Source organism: Sceloporus undulatus, chromosome 1 (assembly GCF_019175285.1).
Source record: "Sceloporus undulatus isolate JIND9_A2432 ecotype Alabama chromosome 1, SceUnd_v1.1, whole genome shotgun sequence".
NCBI lineage: Eukaryota > Metazoa > Chordata > Lepidosauria > Squamata > Phrynosomatidae > Sceloporus > Sceloporus undulatus.
The window spans coordinates 37,617,945-37,637,775 of NC_056522.1; the positions used below are offsets into that span (position 1 = coordinate 37,617,945).

The 19,831-nt window shown below is 38.8% G+C and overlaps 1 protein-coding gene across 3 annotated transcripts in view; it reads left to right on the plus strand.

Moving 5' to 3' along the window:
- The window catches only part of KCNK2 (potassium two pore domain channel subfamily K member 2), a 125,880-nt gene that overhangs the window by 28,559 nt on the left and 77,490 nt on the right, over positions 1-19,831 (plus strand). For all 3 annotated transcript variants that reach the window (XM_042446131.1, XM_042446132.1, XM_042446134.1), the window contains exon 3: positions 185-302. In XM_042446131.1, the coding sequence (XP_042302065.1) occupies positions 185-302 (118 nt within the window). The remainder of the gene's footprint in view (positions 1-184; positions 303-19,831) is intronic.

The following is a 19,831-nucleotide window of genomic DNA, read 5'->3' on the forward strand; positions in this document are numbered from 1 at the left end:
TTTTATTTTAATCAGCTGAAGCCTGATAAGTTATATTCTCTTCACAAGCATACAGAATACTGTCTTCTTTTTTATTTTAATCAGCTGAAGCCTGATAAGTTATATTCTCTTCACAAGCATACAGAATACTGTCTTCTATGTTTATGTTTCATAAATATTGACAAATATTTCTTTAAACTTACAGCAAGTAGTGGCAGCAATAAATGCAGGAGTCAATCCAAAAGGAAACACGCCTAATCAAGTCAGTCATTGGGATTTGGGAAGTTCCTTCTTCTTTGCTGGCACAGTTATTACTACTATAGGTAGGACACAATTTATTATTCTGTTTGGAGCAGTGTATTTCTAAGTCAACTTTAGTTAAAATATATATACTTATTTTCTTGTTTTTGATTTTTAAAAATTATCTGTTTTAATATTTTTATATTTTATGTATGGAGATGTCAGCTAAATTGGAGTTCATGGAAAAATATATTTGATTTTCTAAGAATAAACTGTGGTATTTAAAAATTCAGTATAAACTAGATTTACATCACAGTGAAGGTGGTAACCTGTGGATTGTGAATTGGAATATGCATGTAAATTTGTGCTTTACTCTGTTGAATTGGATTTCTAGAAGTGACAGTCTTAATTCCATACAGCTATTCTTAAGCAATTTAAAGAGTTTTTTTCAGGAATTTGTGTGTATATATACTTTTCAAAATGACAAATCTTTAAGAAATGAACACAGAGATTTTCTTATGTTGTGGTGAGAAGAAAGAATTTACAACCAAGACATTTTCTAACATTGTATACTGTGCATACAATTTACAGTTGATATTATGTGGATAGCTGTTGAATTAGACACAATGACAGCACACCTAGAAAGATGGATCATCATGTGGGTAGATACTTGATAGAAAGAGGGACACATGGGAAATGATGTGCACAGGATATTTCCATTACTACAACATATCTTCCTGCAGTCCAAAACAGGGTTTTCTCTCCTCCCACCTCTTTAGGGATATTTTTCCTATCCTTGTTGTTGTTCTTGTTAACTGCCCTCAGTCGATCTCGACCCATGTCGATGCTGTGGATGAGACATCTACAAGACTCTCTGCCTTCCGTTGCTCTGCTTAATTCCTGTAAACCCACACTAGTGACCTCTTTAATAGAGTCCGGCCAACTAACATGCAGCCTTCCTCTCTTTCTACCTCCCCTCCCCTTTCCTAGCATTATTGTTTTTTCCAGTGAGTCCTCCCTTTCCATGATGTGCCCGAAGTATGACAGCCTCCTTTTTGTCATCTTGGCTTCCAGGGAGATCTCTGGCTTGATCTGCTCTAGGACCTGTTTGTTTGTCCTTTTGGCTGTCCATGGGATCCTCAACACTCTTCTCCAGCACCACATCTCAAATGAATTGATTTTCTTCTTATCTTCTTTAACTGTCCAGCTCTCATATCCATACATAGTAATAGGGAATATGATGACTTGTATGATTCTATCTTTTGTGCTCAGTTGTATATTTTTGCATTTTAGAATCTTTCTAGTTCTTTCATAGCTGCTCTGCCCATTCTTAATCTTCTTCTGATTTCCTGGTTGCAGTCCCTGTTCCTATCAATGTTTGATCCCAGGTATGAGAATTCTTTTACTATTTCTATTTCCTTATTGTCTAGGTTAAATTTGTGTAGATTTGTGTAGTTTTCTTTATGTTCAATAGTAGGCCTACTTTTGCACTTTCTTCCTTGATCTTCCTTAGTATGTATTCCAGGTCTATGGAAAACCTGATGAGGTTTTCTACTAGTACTTTGGTGTCATCTGCATATCTTAGATTGTTGATATTCCTTCCTCCTATTTTCACTCCGCCATCTTCTGTGTCCAGACCTGCTTTTCTTATATGTTCTACATACAGGTTGAACAGGTAGGGTGAGAGGATACAGCCTTGACAGACCCCTTTACCAATTCTGTTTCTCTGTGTTCTGTTCTGACGGAGTACAGATTCCTTATCAGGACTATCAGATATGTTGGCACTCCCATGTCTTTAAGGGTGTTCCATAGCTTTTCATGATGTATTCAACTGAAGGCTTTGCTGCAGTCTATAAAGCACATGCTGATTTTCTTTTGGAATTCCCTGTTGCCCTCTATTATCCATCATATATTTGCAATGTGGTCCCTAGTGCTCTTCCTTTCCTGAACCCTGCCTGGACCTCTGGGATTTCTCTTTCCATGTATACTTGAAGTCTGTGTTGCAGAATGTTGAGCATAATCTTGCTTGTTTGAGAGAGGCTATGATCCTATAGTTGCTGCAGTCTTTTGTATCTCCTTCTTTGTGGAAGGGGATGTACATTGACTGCTTCCAGTCTGTTGGCCATCGTTTTGTTTTCCATATTTGCTGTCATTTGTTGGTTAGTACTAGAGTTGACTATGTCAATGTGGATTACAGCAGTTCAACTGGAATATCATCTGTTCCTGGATATTTTGTTTGTTTTGTTTTGCCATTTCTCTTATTGCAGTTTCCACCTCGCTTTTTAGAATTTGGGTTTGATATTCATATGGCTTTTTGTTCCATGTGTCCTTCATGTTGTCATCTCTTTTATATAACTCTCCTGTGTATTGCATCCAACATCTTTTCCCACCCCAACATCTATTTTCCACATCTTACTGTGTCACAAATATAAAATATGATTTTTGAAAGTTCCTACTGAACACACAAGTGTCCATGTGTTCCAGTTATCTAGTACAAACATTTGAAACCCCACTTTAGTCACTATTTCTCCTTCACTGTTATGCCTTTATTATTATTTTATTTATTTAGCCTTTATCCTAAATTGACCTAAGTGGCTCACAAAAGATAATTTAAAAATAGTACAATTAAAAACAGTTAAAAACATCACATTAATATACAAGTTAAAAATATAAAATCATTATTTATTTATTTATTTATTTATTTAATTTTTATGCCACCTTTCTCTCCAAAAAAAGGGACCAAGGCAACTCACAATATAAAAGCACATAAAAACAAAAATTTGAAAAACAATTAACATAACCTAATTAAAACACAACAAGTTAAAATTTAAGACATACAAAAGTTGAAAACATAATTTAAGAATCTATAACAACCCACCTACCCCCAAATAAAACCAGGCTTGCATAATTTTAAAAAGGCTATCTGCAAAGGAATGTTTTTACCTGCCGGTGAAAGGCCAGCAGGCAGGGAGCCAGTCTAGCCTCCTGCAGAAGGGAGTTCCACAGGTAGGGAGCAGCCACTGAGAAGTCTCACTCTCGTGTCCTCACTGAGCAAGCCTATGGTGGTGGTGGGACTGAGAGAAAGCCTTCTCTTGAGGATCTTAGGGTTCTAGCTGGTTCATATGGGTAGATACAGTTTCCTAAATAGTCTGGACCTAAACCATGTAGGGCTTTATAAGTCATTAAACACATACTCAGATAAAAATATAAAACTGTTTAAAACATATAAAAGCAAACACCCCAATAACAAGCCTCCCTGTCTGCAATTACATATTAAAAGCCTGTTTGAAGAGAAATGTTTTTGCCTGTCAGTGAAAGGAAAGCCCTGCTCCCATATGAGGGAATTCCAAAGAATGGGAGCAGCTACTGAGAAGGCTCACTCTCAGGTCCTCCCAAGTGAGCCCATGATGGTGGCAGCATTGAGAAAAAGTATTTCCCTGAAGCCTGAAGATCTTAGAGTTCTGCGTTTCCCCTTTCCAAATCAAATATCACTATCACCACCACCATCATCTTCATCTTCATCTTCATCATCTTTTGGGGGATGAGGTAGAAGGGATGAAGGATTACCATAATCCTTCATAGGAAGTTATGTTGTGTAGATCACTTGAAGAAGAAACTTAAAAGGTGATGTGATTTTACATTCTGTAACCCTCTATTTCCTGATACTTCTCCTCCTTTCCTACGTCCAAGGCTCTTCTGGTGCTGATGTGTGGTTGTGATGGGAGAGGGTAGGGGGTAGACTAGGAAGAAGTGCTGTACAACCTCATGTGCCATCTTCACTTGCTGAGTTGCACAGGAGTATGTAGGATTGAGTTCAAGATAAAGATTGGGTTGTTGCCAAACCTTATGGATTCTTCTTTGTGCATAAATTAGCCTCTGTATTACTACGTTTTAATGAGTTGGGCAGTCACAGACTAGGTTGTGATAAAAACTACCGAGAAGGAATAAATAAGAATGAAGCAAGAATATAGGGTGCTAAATGTCAGCCCTCCTGTGTGGAATTCTTCATAAAGTTTTAATGCTGTTGAAATTTTATTATCATATTGTCATTTCATAGGGACCCTTAAGTGCTGAGTAATTATTTCATGATATAGCTGTAGGCAGGTTTGGCTGCAATGAATAAATCTGTTTGGATTTTTAAAAATGATCAAAAATTGTAGATAAAATCCAATGTCCTGATGGAAGAACTGAAAAATTTCTTCTGCTCGACTGCCCTCTCCCCCTTGCAGCTCTCTGAGTCACTCAAGAACCAACTATGCTGGACTTTTCCGCCTTTCCACAGTGAGCCAGTTTTGAGGACACATATGGAGCTTGAGTGGAGAGGAGGAGACCATTTACTTCCCAGTTCTGATTGGGCTCCTCTTTCACCAGTGCAAGTCCATAACTGGATCCAGTCCAATTTGACTTAGTTACGACTCAAATAATGTGAAACATAAACGGAAACAAAGAGAACAGAAAATTTGCAAGTGTTCTTTACATTCCTAAGTACTTTGCTCTCAGGATATTTAGGTCTTTATAGTTCAGAAGCTTTACTTTTACTTTGGCTCCAAAGTAAATTGAAAACCTGTCAGTAACCACTCTTGCAATCACAGTCTGGACAATATCAAGATTCCAAACTCTCTTTAAAGGCCTGTCCACATCTGGAGTATAGCTAGAAAAAGATTGGCAAAAGTCAAAGTTTATAAAATCTGTTCTCAGACAGTGCCAATATGTAATTACCTATAAGTAGATACGGATCTAGGAGCATGGTCAAGATGCAAACATTATTATTATTATTATTATTATTATTATTATTATTATTATTATTATCCCTCCTCTCCCTGTATTGGATTGAGGCAGGTAACAACAAACAAAAGCAATAAAATCAAACATGACTATCATTGGATAAAAGCATAACAGGACATATTAGATCCTAGTTCCTCAATCTCCCTCCCACCCTAAAATACCATTAAAAACAATTCCCAATAAAATGGTTAATAAAATAAATAAATTTTTGCCACCTTATCCCATTCAAAATAAGCAGTCTTGAAGGAAATGACGATTAGTGATACCAAATACCACTGAAAGGTCAGGAGAATCAACACAATGAAACTCTTTCTAGAAGAGTTACACACCAAGGTCGTCAAGGCAGTTCTGATCACTTGAATCTAGATTGCAATGGATCTGTCATCTGGATCTTTCATCTAGGAATATTTGGAATTAGATTTCTACCATGCATTCAGATATACCAAGGCTAGAATCTTGTTGGTGAAATATGCATATATAAGTTGTCTTATACATGTGGTTATACTTTTTTGATGTTTTCATTTACTGGTTACATGAGTGATATTCCACAAGTGCACCTGTTTCTCATGGGCCTAAATCTTATCGTTAGTCCTAAATAATGTAGAGCCATTTACCAAAACCAACTCATCATTTGACAGTTGATTTCAGTGCTCTAACTGGGACTAACTATCATTATTCTAGTCATACAGGTGTGCTTTCTTGGAGTGGTTGTGGTGTAACTATTACTAGTACCTTCAATGATCCTCTTTATTTACTAGGATTTCAGAAACAACCATTGTGTATTCCCTATTTGCAAGGGGATGATAAGCAGTCAATGGTTACATAATGTTGGTATTAGGCAAGAAAGGTGGTGTAGTGAAATCACTGTGTAACTGCAGGAGTGTAGATTTACACCTTACAATACACATTATAGGATAGTTTTTTGTGGGTTTTTTGGGCTATGTGGCCATGTTCTAGAAGAGTTTATTCCTGACATTTCAATATAGGATCTCAGCCAATGTGTTCAGGCATCATGTGTAAGCAGGGTAGATTTGACACAGCATATGTCTTTTTGGTCAAGTATTGCTCTTTAAGACAGGGTCACAACAAGGCTCTCATAAGAACCATTCTGGACTACTGTTTTATTAGAACGACAGAATAAGTGAAAATTTGCTTCCAATTTAAGGAAAATATGTCAGCCAGGGCAGAGACCAAATTGTTAGCTTTTTAAAGCTGTGCTGGGAGCAGCTCTATTATAAGCTGTGACTAAACTTTGAAGGCTTTGATGGGCAAGTGAACAATCCTGGCCATTTTCTCTCTCCATTCTAGAACTTTAATGAATGCTACTAAACAGAAGCTGGTGGGGTTTATCTACCAGAGTGTTGTCATTTTAATTACTTTATGAATAGTTTTGTTTGTAACAGTGAGTTGAATCCAGTGTAATTAGTGGCAGGACACTGAATCCAGTGGGACAGAAAGCAAAACATTTCCACACCAATTAGAGACCCCTCTCATGGATATGCACAATTGACAATGGAGGACTGGAAAACCCTCTGGAAACAGTTTCCGAGGACCTGTTGGAGAGATTCATAGGACCTTCCAGGGCTGTGGACAGCATGGCAGGATAAGAAAGTTCTGTTGCACCCTCTACTTGGTGGGCACCACATATTCCATAGGCTTAACATATGACCCTCCTGGTGAGCGGGAGGAAGTCTCTTGGCTTTCCTGTATCCACCAATCCTGATAGCTTTCTACCATTTCGGGCTGAAAAAAAATGTTTTAGGGACCTAAAAATAGCCTTGGGTGACATTTTGACAATCTATGTTATTTATGGGGTGCTGCATCCCAAAACAGGGACACAAAACACTCTAAAAGTGTAACTTCCAATCAATCAGAACATTATTTCCAGTCACTGCTTAATGTGCCAGTACAGTGGACTTTTGGTATCCATCAGGTATCCATCAGGGTTCCAGGATCCCCTGTGGATACCAAAATCCATGGATACTCGAGTTCCATTGTACACAGTATGGTAGAAAAATGGTGTCCCCTACATAAAATGACAAAATCAGGATTATTTTTTTTATACACACACAAACACACACACACACACGTGCCATTGATAGTTTAATCAGTGGATGCAGAATCATTGGATATGGAGTGCTAACTGTACAACCACCCAAGGGTAGCAGGGAACCCAAAATGGCCTTCTGCCCCTTTTGGACTTAAGAGGTCTTGCATGTTAGTGTAATGCTGGATTTCTTTGTCAAGAAACATGACAAAATTGTAAATGTGCATTGTTTTGAGTGCTTGCACTTTCCTAACAGACTGCTGTTTGTAACAGTCTTTTATCAATATGATTGACATTTGCTTTTGTATCTCAGGAGCTTCTCCCACCTGAGCATGCAATCAATGTATGATTTCAGTTGTTTTGTATTGTACATAGGATGATTCCTTCATGGCATTTTTTTTTCAGTTGCTATTATGCTGCCCCTTATGTATGTAAAATCCATGCTTTTCACTCAGATGCAGCTGGAAAATAATAATAAAAAGGTATATATTTTAAATGCTGTGTACAGTTCTTGGAATCTTATTGTGAATGCAGGTACAAACTAGACCAACAAATATGTTTAGACATTTGCTTTTGCTTTTAGAAATCTTGCTTTAGAAAGCAGTTACAATTAGTTTCTTTAAATTAGAAAGTTAAGAGCCAGCTGACAAACTTTTTTTTCTCTTTAGGCAGATCCAATAATTCCCAGGTAAGCATTTATGTGGACAAACAGAACGTGTGAGCTGTGCTGTCACAGATAAAATACTAGACAATAGTTTTTGCAACCGAGATTGGTGTAGTTATAATTACTGTTAGTAGTAATTTGTAGTTCTTTGGTTTACATGCTATCTTTGTTCATGTGAGAATGTCCATAGCAAAGGTCAGAATGTCTTGCATGAAGGGGAATGCTACTAATGTTCACACACTGTGTGAACATCTAAAAGAGGGAAATTTGATAATCTTATTTATTTATTTCATTTATATGCTGCCTTTCTTCACAAAGGGACCCAAGGTGGCTCACAGATCATTTGTAATGTTCATAATTATCTGGAATAATCACTTGTAATATTGGAAATGTTACAGGGGATGTGTTGAGTTTACACAGACAATACAGAGACAATACCAGAACTTGGCATATTTTCATTTTCCTCAATATGGTATACTCCCGTTATTTTGACTACAAAAGCCATGAGAGTTGTTGCCAAACACATGTGAAAGCTCCCATCATCATTATAGTGGTTTGTTCTACTGAAATTGATTGATTGTAGTTTAAGAACATTTTTTGTATATAGCAGTGTTATAGCAGAGGTAGTGTACATCATTTGCCTTTATGTTTTGATTATGTCACACAATTCCCTTTGATATTTAACGAGACAATCACTGAAATCTTGTTGATAGTCCCAACTAGAGTATACCCATTGAACCAATAGTTGATCAGTGAGTCAATATGTAGGTAAATTCTATTGATTTAATAGGTCTACTTTGCCAGGATTAACAATTAGATTTAGGCCAATGTTTGTTTAAGATGGCTCCTGAATCTTTATAATTTAATGATCAGATCTCTGTGAAGTGTAATAATATTTCTACTGATCTTACAATCTACCATCATCCAAAACTCCTTTGTTTTCAGAAACTAAAAAAGGTAGTAAACAAATACTGACACTCTGAAAGGTATGCCATGGTTGATGGCACTTAACAGAGTAAAGTAAGCCTTCTAGATTCACATTTATGATTAGAGACCTCGTCTGTGAGCTCAAATAACATTTTATTGTAAAGAATGTTTTTATTCTCCAGTCTATGTCCCCTGTGGGCACAAGCATTTCTTCAGAGGTCAGAACATTTTCTATCTTGTTATGTAGTTCATGGATTCAGCAGAACAATGGGGAATTGTACTATTAACTCTATTTTTGCCAACAAAATTTTACTGCTGTAATATAGAGTATGCATAGGTATGCATATCTGAGCGGGAGATTACTGATTTGATGCATGGTCCCTCTCCTCACCCTCCTACACAGCCTAACTTCACTGAATCTCCATGTCACTTTTCCACTTTGCCCATGGGATTAACTTTGTCCATGGGATTAGCAATTGGGTTGTGGAGATGTGGGAATATCTTGGAGTACTGATGGTTGGAGTGAAGTCTAAATCCCACTCCATCTCCTCCTCCCGATTTTCTGTTTTCTGTCTTCTTATTTGCAAATGTTGGAACAACAATATGCATAAAAGTTGCAAATGCTTAATGACCTTTCAGATATCCTGCTTGCTAGTTTGTCATGTAAAAAAGCTAGGATTTTTTCAACACAAGCATTTTTGTAATTTCATTCAATCTATCTCTTTCATCCATCTAATTCTTATAAGTTATAAAATATTATTTATACAAATAAAAGATATAACTATATGTAAATAAAACACATGCACATGTGTATAATACTATTAATAGTGTCCAGCTTTGCCTAGGTTCAGGTCTTATTATCCCATCACTGTGATGTATTCAAGTCTTCTACTCCACATCTCAAGTCAAGTCTAAAGCCTCTACCTTCACATCTCAAGTCCTTGCAAAATACTTTCAAGTGAAGTCTTAAGTCTGGGATCAACTTTAACATGAAACAGGAGGTGGTGTGTGTGTGTGTGTATAAGAGAGTGGAGTTTCAGTAACTAGAAAATTAAGAAGACGTACACAAAGTTAGGTTAAAAAAACAATTAAAATTGCACCATAACCTGTATATATGATGTGTGGTACATTCTTTTGACCAAGTGTTGAATTAATGGGTTCCAGTTATAATTTTAAAAAGTCAAAAGAGTGGATGAACATTATACTTCTCCTGTTGGTCACGCAAGTGCTTAGATTTCATTTCCTGAGAGCTGTGGCTGCTGAGGGGAGCAAAATGTTGTGCAGATAGCTGTGTTTGTATCTTGATGACTGAACCTGCCACCAAGACCAAAGTCCATGGTGTAATTCACTTTGATCTGTGGGCCAGACTTACCCCTGAGAGTGTGGGGCATATTTCTCAGAGGGGAACAGCAAATGTGTTAGGCATGTGCCTTGTTCTTTTGAGGTGAATTTTGCCTGCTGCTCATAAGAAAAGCTTTGGAAGGATTTTTCTGCCTCAAGCCCATTCCCTGACAGATTTGTTTGCTGTTGCTCTCCAAGACACATGCTCTGTGCTCTTAGGGTGAGTCTTGCCTGATGCTCAAAGTGAACATTGCTGTGGACTTTTTAAACATATTCCTGGGTTAGGAAGCTAGGAGGGTGTTGGTGTTGCTCAGAGATAATTTAATAATCATAACTGAAGTTTTTTTGCAGTCATAAAATGCAGAAATCAGTCTTTTGAAAAATGCTTTTTTGCAAGCTAAAAAAATTATTGGGTCTCACTTTTCAACTGATTCAATTTTCTGACTGGTCCTCAGGCCCATACCCGCCAGATAAGTGAGAGCTTCCTATATAGCAAATGTAAAATACCACTTCTATCACATGACTGGTAGGCAAAAAGCAGTGAGATGGAAGTGTTCAAAGGAGGAAAACTGCTTTCTGGTCTATGTTTCTGGATGAATATGTTACCTTACTGAACCAAGGCCAGGAAGTTGGCTGCTAAAAATATACAAGTCACTAGTTGAGTTGAGTCAGTGCATCATTCATTATGGAGTCAAGTCCAAGTTGAGCTGTTGAAGTGACTTGAGTCCGACTTGAGTCTGAGTCAATCAGTTTGAGTTTACATCACTGTCCTTTCTTGATGTTTTTTCTTTTCTTTTCCTCAACCCTGTATGGACTTTGCATAGGTTAGAAAATTCTTATTGCCTTCACAGTACTTTTCTGTTTCTTGTTTCAATTTCTTTTCTTCTTGGACTTTTTCTATCTTGCTGTTTTCAGATCCACCCTTGTGATCATTCAGCCTTTCCCTCTCTTAACTCTCTTTTCCACTTGTACCAGACATCAGTACTTTTTTTAAAAAAACTTCTTTTCCCTTTTAGTTTTTACCATGTTCTTGTTTCTCAAATTCATCTGGCCATATTTGCATGTTATAAAGATTATGTGTTTATTGTTCAGATGATATAGTCTGCTAGGGTTTGACCAGTGGGCACACATGTCTCTAAATTCTTACTCAGAAACTTCCACTCAGATATGCACATCTACACATACTCTATATTTCAAAATTACTTTATAGAGAAGATTGTGTTTTCTTAGTTTCATGTAAAATAACCATAAAATACACAACTTGGGGCCTCCTTAGTATCCATGCAAAGTTTCAAGTGTGCAGGTTTCATAGTACTGGAACATTTTCTTTTCTTTTAAAATAAAACAAACTGTGAGAGAATTAGTAAGAGCTATATTGGACTGTTCCATGTCCAAAACTGGTGTATGTGTTCTCCCATGCCAAATCCCTGAGGTCATTTGTAATAGCTGGAAGCATGAGAATCAGTGCTGTGACACATGTTGGCCATGAGCAAGAATCAGGGTAAAGCCCAAGCCACCCTGACATGCAAAAGTAGAGGGTGTGGCAACAAGGGCAGGAAACCATGTTCCTAACAGTTATAACAGACCTGGTCAGTTCAGAAAGTTCATAATACTTGAAATTGCCAATAGAGACAAGCAGTCACATCATAACAGCAGGATATTTTATGTTACTTCATTTGTTATACAGTAGTTTTGCTTCCTGGAATGGGGTCAGGTGCTTGTGAGCTTTTCTGCCTTGGGTGCCAAAATAATCTCAGATGCCATGGATAGAATCTTTGTATGAGATTGGGAGGGTTCTATCTGATGCTTTTCCTTGGATACCAAAATATTTGGGGCTGGTAATGCTTAGTGAACATATATTTCTACCAGTGCACAGAAGTGGTAGGTAGCTGGGCCAATATGGGTGAAATACATGGCTTGGCAAATTGCAGCATGCCTTGGTAGTCAAAGCTTGTTATCACCAAGACTTGTAGAACTGAATTTTATACCTCATCTCATGTAGCTGGTGTTTCGTGATCTGAGTGGGGGTGATGATGCTGATGCCTTTGCTCTCGGAATGAGTTGCTTTCCCAGCTTGGATCACAAGCTCCCTTGTACTGCTCTTTAAAATGAGATAATTGACAAACAGAAATGCCTCTTCCATTCCCCTCCAGCTTGGAACAGGTTGAGGCACTGAATGCATGCCAACTTTCTTTCTATCATGTCTGGAAGGGAGTTGGAGCTTGGAGCTCTCTTGTGAGAACCTCTGAAAATCAGCAGTTGTGCAAGCCTTCTCTGTCTCTGTGTTTTTCACTTTGAAGATTCAGAGCCCAATTTATATCCTTGTGCTGTTTGTGTCCAGTAAAGTCTGAAGTTTATTTTCACAAAAGTAGCAAAGAAAAATCTTATGGGACTTTATTAATATGTTGATAATCAATAAACTGATAAACAATTAGGCGATTTATTAATACACTGATAAGCAGTTACTATACCAGACATAATTGTGGTTGTGAAAAAGCAGGTTTGGAGTTTAATCTCTGGGAATAGCAGATTCAGAAACTGAGATTATGACATATTGAGACCCACAAATGGAATGTTGGTGCCTCTAGAAAGAGGAAAAAAATGTTCCAATGGTAAGAGCTGTGGAAGTGTTTCCAGACAAACAGACAAATCCTCTGAATGAAACTGCTATTAGACCCAAATTTTTATATGCCAAACATTGCTAGGTAAAGTTTAATTAATGTTTGCCCCCCTACAAAAGTAATATCACATTTGAAGATGAAGATGTCTAATTTCCAATTTTTGAATCATATTTTGAACCACATACAATAGTGCAGGTGAACAAAAAAACCCAAGCTTATAACTCTGCAAAAAATGCAAATCTAAGTTAAACAGTTAGATTCTAATTTATTCAGAAAAAATTGAATGATGATTCATGACTCGTAACTCAAGGACACTACACTCTTTGTCACACTCCCTGAAATTCCATCTCACACCCCTGCTTGAGAGCCCCAGAATTAGATAATAGCATAGTTTTAAAAAGTGTCACTACTTGGACTGTGTCCCAATATTTTATAATTCCTCACTGATTCCTAGATTTGTGGATAAAATCTAAATCAGTGATGGTCCAGAATTCCAGGCAGTAATGTCTAGTAGACTGTGGAACTGAGAGATGATGATGATGATTCATAAAACGGGCAAAGATACAAAGTAGGAAAGGGAGCAGCAGGGGAAACAAAGAGTCTCACCCCATCCTGGAAAATGCAGACAGGAAGGGAGATGGAAGGGATCTGGAGCAGCAGGAAAAATTGAAAGACTGTATGTTTCATTAGAAGATGGTAAGTCAAAATAGAATGATGGACTCTTGGTTTTTTTTAAACAATAAATGGGGGAATATTTTTATTGCATTAAGAAGTGGGGGATTTTAGCATTTACATCTTTAGAGTTTCATATTTATGAGTCTGGATACTTCATTTCCCAGGTCAAGAGAAGGTGACTGACAATCCTGGTAGTCAGACTTACTGTATATACTCATGTATATACCTAGAAATTTTAGTAAAAAAATTGACCCCAAAACACTAGCTCAACATATCCACAGGTCAATGTTAATACTACACTTTAATTCTTATTAAAAAGGGAACCATCCCCTGGTGGAAGACAAGAGTGCAATCTGCCCTGGAAGCACTGACCTCCCTCTACTCTCTCTTCCATCCAGCTTTTAGTGTGAGCCAAAACAGCATAGAAAAAAGCAATTCCTGTCCAGGAAACATGTTTTCTGTGCAGAAAACACCACTTTCTGAACAGAAAAGTCAACTGACTGGGAAACTCTGTTCTCTGTTCAGGAAATGTCTTTTCTGTGCAAAACCACCACAAGTATTTTTCACATCAAATAAATCCTGAACTGTGAAGATTCTCAGCAGTCTAAGATTCTTCTTGTCATGATAGTCAAAAAATCAAATTTAAACTTTAATTTCCCCCCAAATATTCTCTCCACTGTGAGAGACAAAATAGAAGTGTTGGGACAAAATAAGAGTGACCAGGAGGGGGTCTCACATCATTAACTTCTGCATAAGAATAAACAAATAAGTATTTATGTCAATTTCTCCAGACATGTTGGATTACAGCTCTGATCATCCATGTAGCTAATGGCCATAATTCCTGAGCACAATAGGAGTTGTAGTTCAAAATTGCTGGACAGCAACATGTTGATGAAGGCTGCTGTACACAAAAAGATTCTGTACACAGCATTGACATTAGAGATCAAAACATTCAGAAACCAGTTAGCCATTGTTTTCATTCTCTAGATCATTCCATATCAGTTTAAATGGGGACTCAATTTAGGATTAAATTCCTGATTTAGACCTAAAATTTTTTGCTTTGCAGTGGTTCCGGTCCTTCCTCTCGGGCAGGTCTCAGAGGGTGCTACTCGGGGACTGTAGCTCCAGTAAGAGGTACCTCACTTGTGGGGTTCCTCAGGGGGCTATTTTGTCCCCGATGTTATTTAACATCTATATGAAGCCGCTGGGTGAGATAATACGGAGTTATGGTGCTGGGTGTTATCAGTACGCTGATGACACCCAAATCTATTTCTCCGTATCTCGTTCGTCGGCCTCGAATTCCGATGGCATCTCTTCTCTCAATGAATGTCTTCAGGCGGTAATGGGCTGGACGAGGAAAAACAGATTGAAACTGAATCCAGACAAGACGGAGGTGCTCATGGTAGCGGCCCCAAAACCAAGAATTGGGTTGCAACCTCCAGTCCTGGATGGGGTCACACTCTCCTCCAGCGACTGTGTTCGCAGTCTGGGGGTGCTCCTTGACTCGTCGCTCCTGATGACAAATCAGGTAAATGCGACGGTCAGGAGTGCCTGTTATCAGCTTCGGCTGATACGCCAGCTGCGCCCTTTTCTGGAAGTAAGGGATCTCGAGACGGTTGTGCACGCGCTGGTAACCTCACGCCTTGACTTCTGTAATGCACTCTACATGGGGCTACCCCTGTGCTTGACTCGGAAATTACAGCTGGTTCAAAACATGGCAGCCAGGCTTGTGTCAGGTACATCTAGGAGGGACCACATTACTCCGGTTTTGAGGTCCCTCCACTGGCTGCCTATCAGCTTCCGGGCCCAGTACAAGGTGTTGGTTATCACCTTTAAAGCCCTAAATGGCTTGGGTCCAAACTATCTTAGAGACCGCCTCCTCCCATACAATCCTCCCCGCGCTCTCCGGTCCTCTGGGAGGAACTTACTGCAGCCTCTAAAATCTAGGCTTGCGGCAACCTCCCAGAGGGCATTCTCTGCTGTCGCCCCCAAACTCTGGAACGACCTGCCGGATGAGATCCGTCAGATAACATCATTAGACAGCTTTAAAAAAGCGGTCAAGACGGATCTCTTCCGGCAGGCCTTTCCAGATTAACCATCCCGGCCCAGGTTCCCAGGTTCCCTGATTCCCTCATTCCTCCCGTGGCCCCATCTTAGAGATGGTTGAGGATCAACAGAGGGATATCAGGGTTTTTAGTTTTAATTGCTGTTTTTATCCTTGATATTGTATTTTTAATATGTTATACTATTTAATACTGTCTTAAGGGGGGGAGGGATAAAGTGTTTTTAATTGTCATATTTTATATTTTACTGTTGTTAACCGCCCGGATTGGTTTGCCAGAGGGCGGTATACAAATAAATATTATTATTATTATTATTATAAAATCATACATTTGGAAGAGACCATCCAGTCCAACCCCCTGCCAACTAGGTATGGTTATTTTTTTGTCCATTTAGTCCAAGCCACTCTTGGTGCCTAGTATCTGATGTTCAAAGATATACAAATTCCCATTAATTCCAACTGCCAAGAGGTTCCCATGAGCAGACATTTTGTGGTAAATGATTTCATAGGCTAATTGTGCAGTATTCTTAGTAGTGCATATCAAATATGCTTCTGGCACTACAAATTTTGCTTGACTGTCCTAAACAGTATTTATTCTCTTAAGAGTTGCTCTGATTGTAAATGTTAAGATATAACACATTTTTGGAAAAGTTCTTACAGCTAGTGACAGCACTTGACTATTCACAAGCTCTTACATTCTTTCTTTTTTTGTCTTCAGATACTTGGGTCTTAAGAGTCTTATGGTCTAAAATGGCAAACTAACTAAAATATTTCCTATTCCACATTATTAATTTCTCCTACACTGGTATGTTTGCATACATTCTTGGATTTCTTCTTTTGCAGTATATTCAGGCAACATCATTTTAGTCTGAATTATAATCCAATACCAAAAGTACTAAGGTATAGAGTCCAAGAAGAAAATCCTTACCAAGGCTTCATCTCTTGCATAAATTTATAATAATAAGATAAAGGACTGGCTGCTAAAGAACCTGTTGTCAATTGACTACCCTTTTCTGCCTCAGTTTACAGTGACTATGCTGTAAATTAATTTGTAATATGCTAACATTATGGACTGAGTAGCAATTCTATCTTCATTCAGCTTGTAACCCAAAGATAAGAATGCACTGATATGGAATCTGTCAGAGAGATTTAGTACTCTTTATATCAGTAATACTGTTGAATTTAAAATTGTGTATCTATATTTTAATCCACATTAGCATTGCATTAGGCAAAAGGAAACTACTTCACTTGGAATAGGGTTGCCATAAGTCAGGACCTCCAAACCGGGACAAATGTAGGACAACATTTTCAAATGTAGGATGTGTTTTTTTTAAAATGGAGGACACGCAAAAAAATTGATGATTTTTAATAAATCTTAATATAAATGCATGTTTCTTAGGCATGATCAAAATGGAGGACATTTTGGCATTTTTCCTAGACAGATGGCAGAAATGTACTTCCCTTTCTGGCCAAATAATAACAATAAAAATAGCAAAAAATAAAATAAAAAACAAGGGAAACTTGGATATTAATAGCAATAAAAATTAACCAATAATAATAATAATAATAAACATTCAAACTACTGCACCACACTGACTCTCTTAAACAGGCTTGCCCTGAATAAATAAATAAATAAGGGAGACCTGAAATGGCCACTCACCTCCCCTTCTCCTGCTGCTCCTGCTCCTTTTTCTCTTTGTATTTGGCGCCAGAGCCCTTTCCCCTCCCTCTGGCCCAGAGTCTGCTCCGCCTCCTCCTCCTCTGCTGAGCCTCCACCTCCTTAAGGGGACCAGCTCCCTTTGGAGGCTGGCGCACGACCAGGGCCCAGCCACGCAAGCAGGCCAATTGCGCGCTTCCACCGGCTGGGCGCGGAGGAGGAGGAGGCGGAGGAAGAGGTGGGTGGCCAGCCGGGCCCCATGAGTGGCCGTGTGCAGCCTTGTAAAAGGAGTGTGTGGGGGCGGCGGAGGAGGAGGAGGCAGAGGGCCCGCTGGCTGCATGAGTGGCCGCGCACGGCCACTCTGAAGCAGCGCGCAAGGGCGGAGGAGGAGGGGGAAGTGAGTGGCCGCCGGCTGCATGAGCAGCCGCGGCCATTAGGAGGGCACGCGGGGGAGCGGAGGAGGAGGAGGGTGGCCGCGGGGGGACAAACCCCGCCTTTGGAACTAAACTGGACTGGGACCGGGCCAGGACCCCCAAAAGCGGGATTGCCCCGCCTGCAGGCGGGATATGGCATCCCTAACTTGGAAGAAGGCATGTTTAAAATTGTAGTGATCTTTTGTAAATCAGCTGCTGAAAATTTATCCCATATATGTTTGATTGCAAGAATATTTTTGGAATTAAAACTTCTGGTACCTTGAGCCCCCATGCTTTGTGAAATCAAAGATAGCTCAGCTATAATCCTTGCACGGATGTGAGAATTAACTACCCTTTCTTTATTCCTTGCAAGTTTACAAGTATATATATATTATTTCTACTTAAACATTTCTATGTTTGCCCACTTGTCAAATATTATCCCACTGTCTAGTTAAGGCAACCATTAATTTATCTCCCCACTTTCCTCTTTTATTTTCAAACATCTATATTGCAGGTGATACAAGTTTACTATAAATAGCACAATGGACTAATTAAACATTTAATCTTCCACTTTTATAACATATTGTGAACCCAGGTTGGCAAATATAATGACAGGGTACGATTTAATCATTCATAATTTAATTTAAAGATACAGTCAGTGAATGGGAAGCAGATAATAATGTAATTTGTCACTTACACGAATAATTGATAGAGAAGAAAATGCTAGACCAAGGGTCCTTTTATTTTTTATTTCTTTTTGTGCTAATAAATGGGACAAAAAAGGGAAAGAACAGAAGCTTGTATAGCTTATTGTATAGTAAAGTTTCTGTTTTTGGTGTAATTATGCCAACTACATAAATGGTGTCCATGCCAAGCAATTATGATATCACTGGAGTGGGTTAACACAATCCTATGCTGTAGTCTTTCAGGATCCTTGGCTGTCTTTTACCCTTGCCTGCTCCATGGGAAATAGGGAGCTTAGAGGGAAGGAAGTTAAGGATGTGAAGGTTATATAGCCTTCCAAGATTTTTCCCTGGCTCTTTCACAACTCATTGCAGCATGAGATGGGAACTGAGGCCCTGTACAGATGGGTGAAAAGTGCTGGCCTATGGGCAGGGTGAGGGCTGAGTGTCCCCATGCTCAAAGCACTCTTGCCACCTGTGGACCACCATCTTGGTGTGCACCCAAACGTCACAGCGCCAAAGGGGCATCATCATGCTGCACAGTGGCAGCTCTGGTGCCGCTTCGAGGGCACGAAAAGGAGCCTTTTATCCCCGGCTCCATTTTGTGCTCTATGGAGGCTGGATCAGTACCATGACATTTGGTTGCCACGGCACTGATCCAGGGTAGAAAAGGGCAGCATCTCATTGCTCCTTTTTGCCAATCTGTACAGCCCCTGAGTCCCATGGCAGAAGGGAGGAATGAAAAAGGGACTTATGGAGGATTCTCATTGGGGTGTTTGAACACTCAAAAAACCCTGTTTCCCTTTTGTCCTTGGGTATTTGAATACTTTTCATCCCTCCCTTGCCTTAGGTTGCAGTATAAACCAGAGAAGATGGAGTATTTCAGAGTAGATGGATAGTACTACATGTGAGGTGTTACACATGTTGAGTCTATTAATCCAGATATCTCCCCCTTTTTTCTAATGGTCTTACATCTGATATTATTTCTGTCCCAGCCACTAATCTGAAAAGCTACGATGTACTGATTTAAATTCTAGCCACTGGTCAGTCTAATTTTTCAGATCTGCTTGCAGATTTTGTAGATAATATCCAGAATCTCTGCACTCAGTGACATGAATTAGATCACAAAACCTACAGGTGATGTTCTCTTTAATATACTAAGCATTGCTAGTAATAATGTTCTTAAATTTCTTCTTTAGGTCCACATATGTAATGCCTCGAATTTACAAGGGTGGGATTTAGGATTGCCAATTGTTCAACTGAGGACAGTTCTTACTAGTAATCCCTATCACTGAGAATAGAAGTGGGTGAAATATGATCCTCTCCCCTCCATATTGTAATGTGTTGCTTTTAAAAAAGAGAGAGATCAATTCTATCTCCTGAAAGTCTTTAGAAGTGATGATTCACCTTTGAAATAGATCACAGGGCTCCCTCATTTTTAAAACAAGAAATAGACTTTATTTATTTATTTGTTTATTTATTTAATTTTTAATATTTAATGAAATAATAATTGTTTATTTAAAGCTTTTTTGGCATATAATCAGTGAGCTGTAGATAACATTTCTGTTTATGTTTAGTGTGGCAAGACTGAAAGTCTGAATAGTTATAGGTATCAATGGGTTTAAGATGTGTTTCTCATGGTGAGCAAGACATTCAGCAAAAAGATAAGAGGATGGGCAGTGATACTGTAAAGTGTAAACTTCATTGTGGGGTGAACAGAATTGACATAAACTTTCT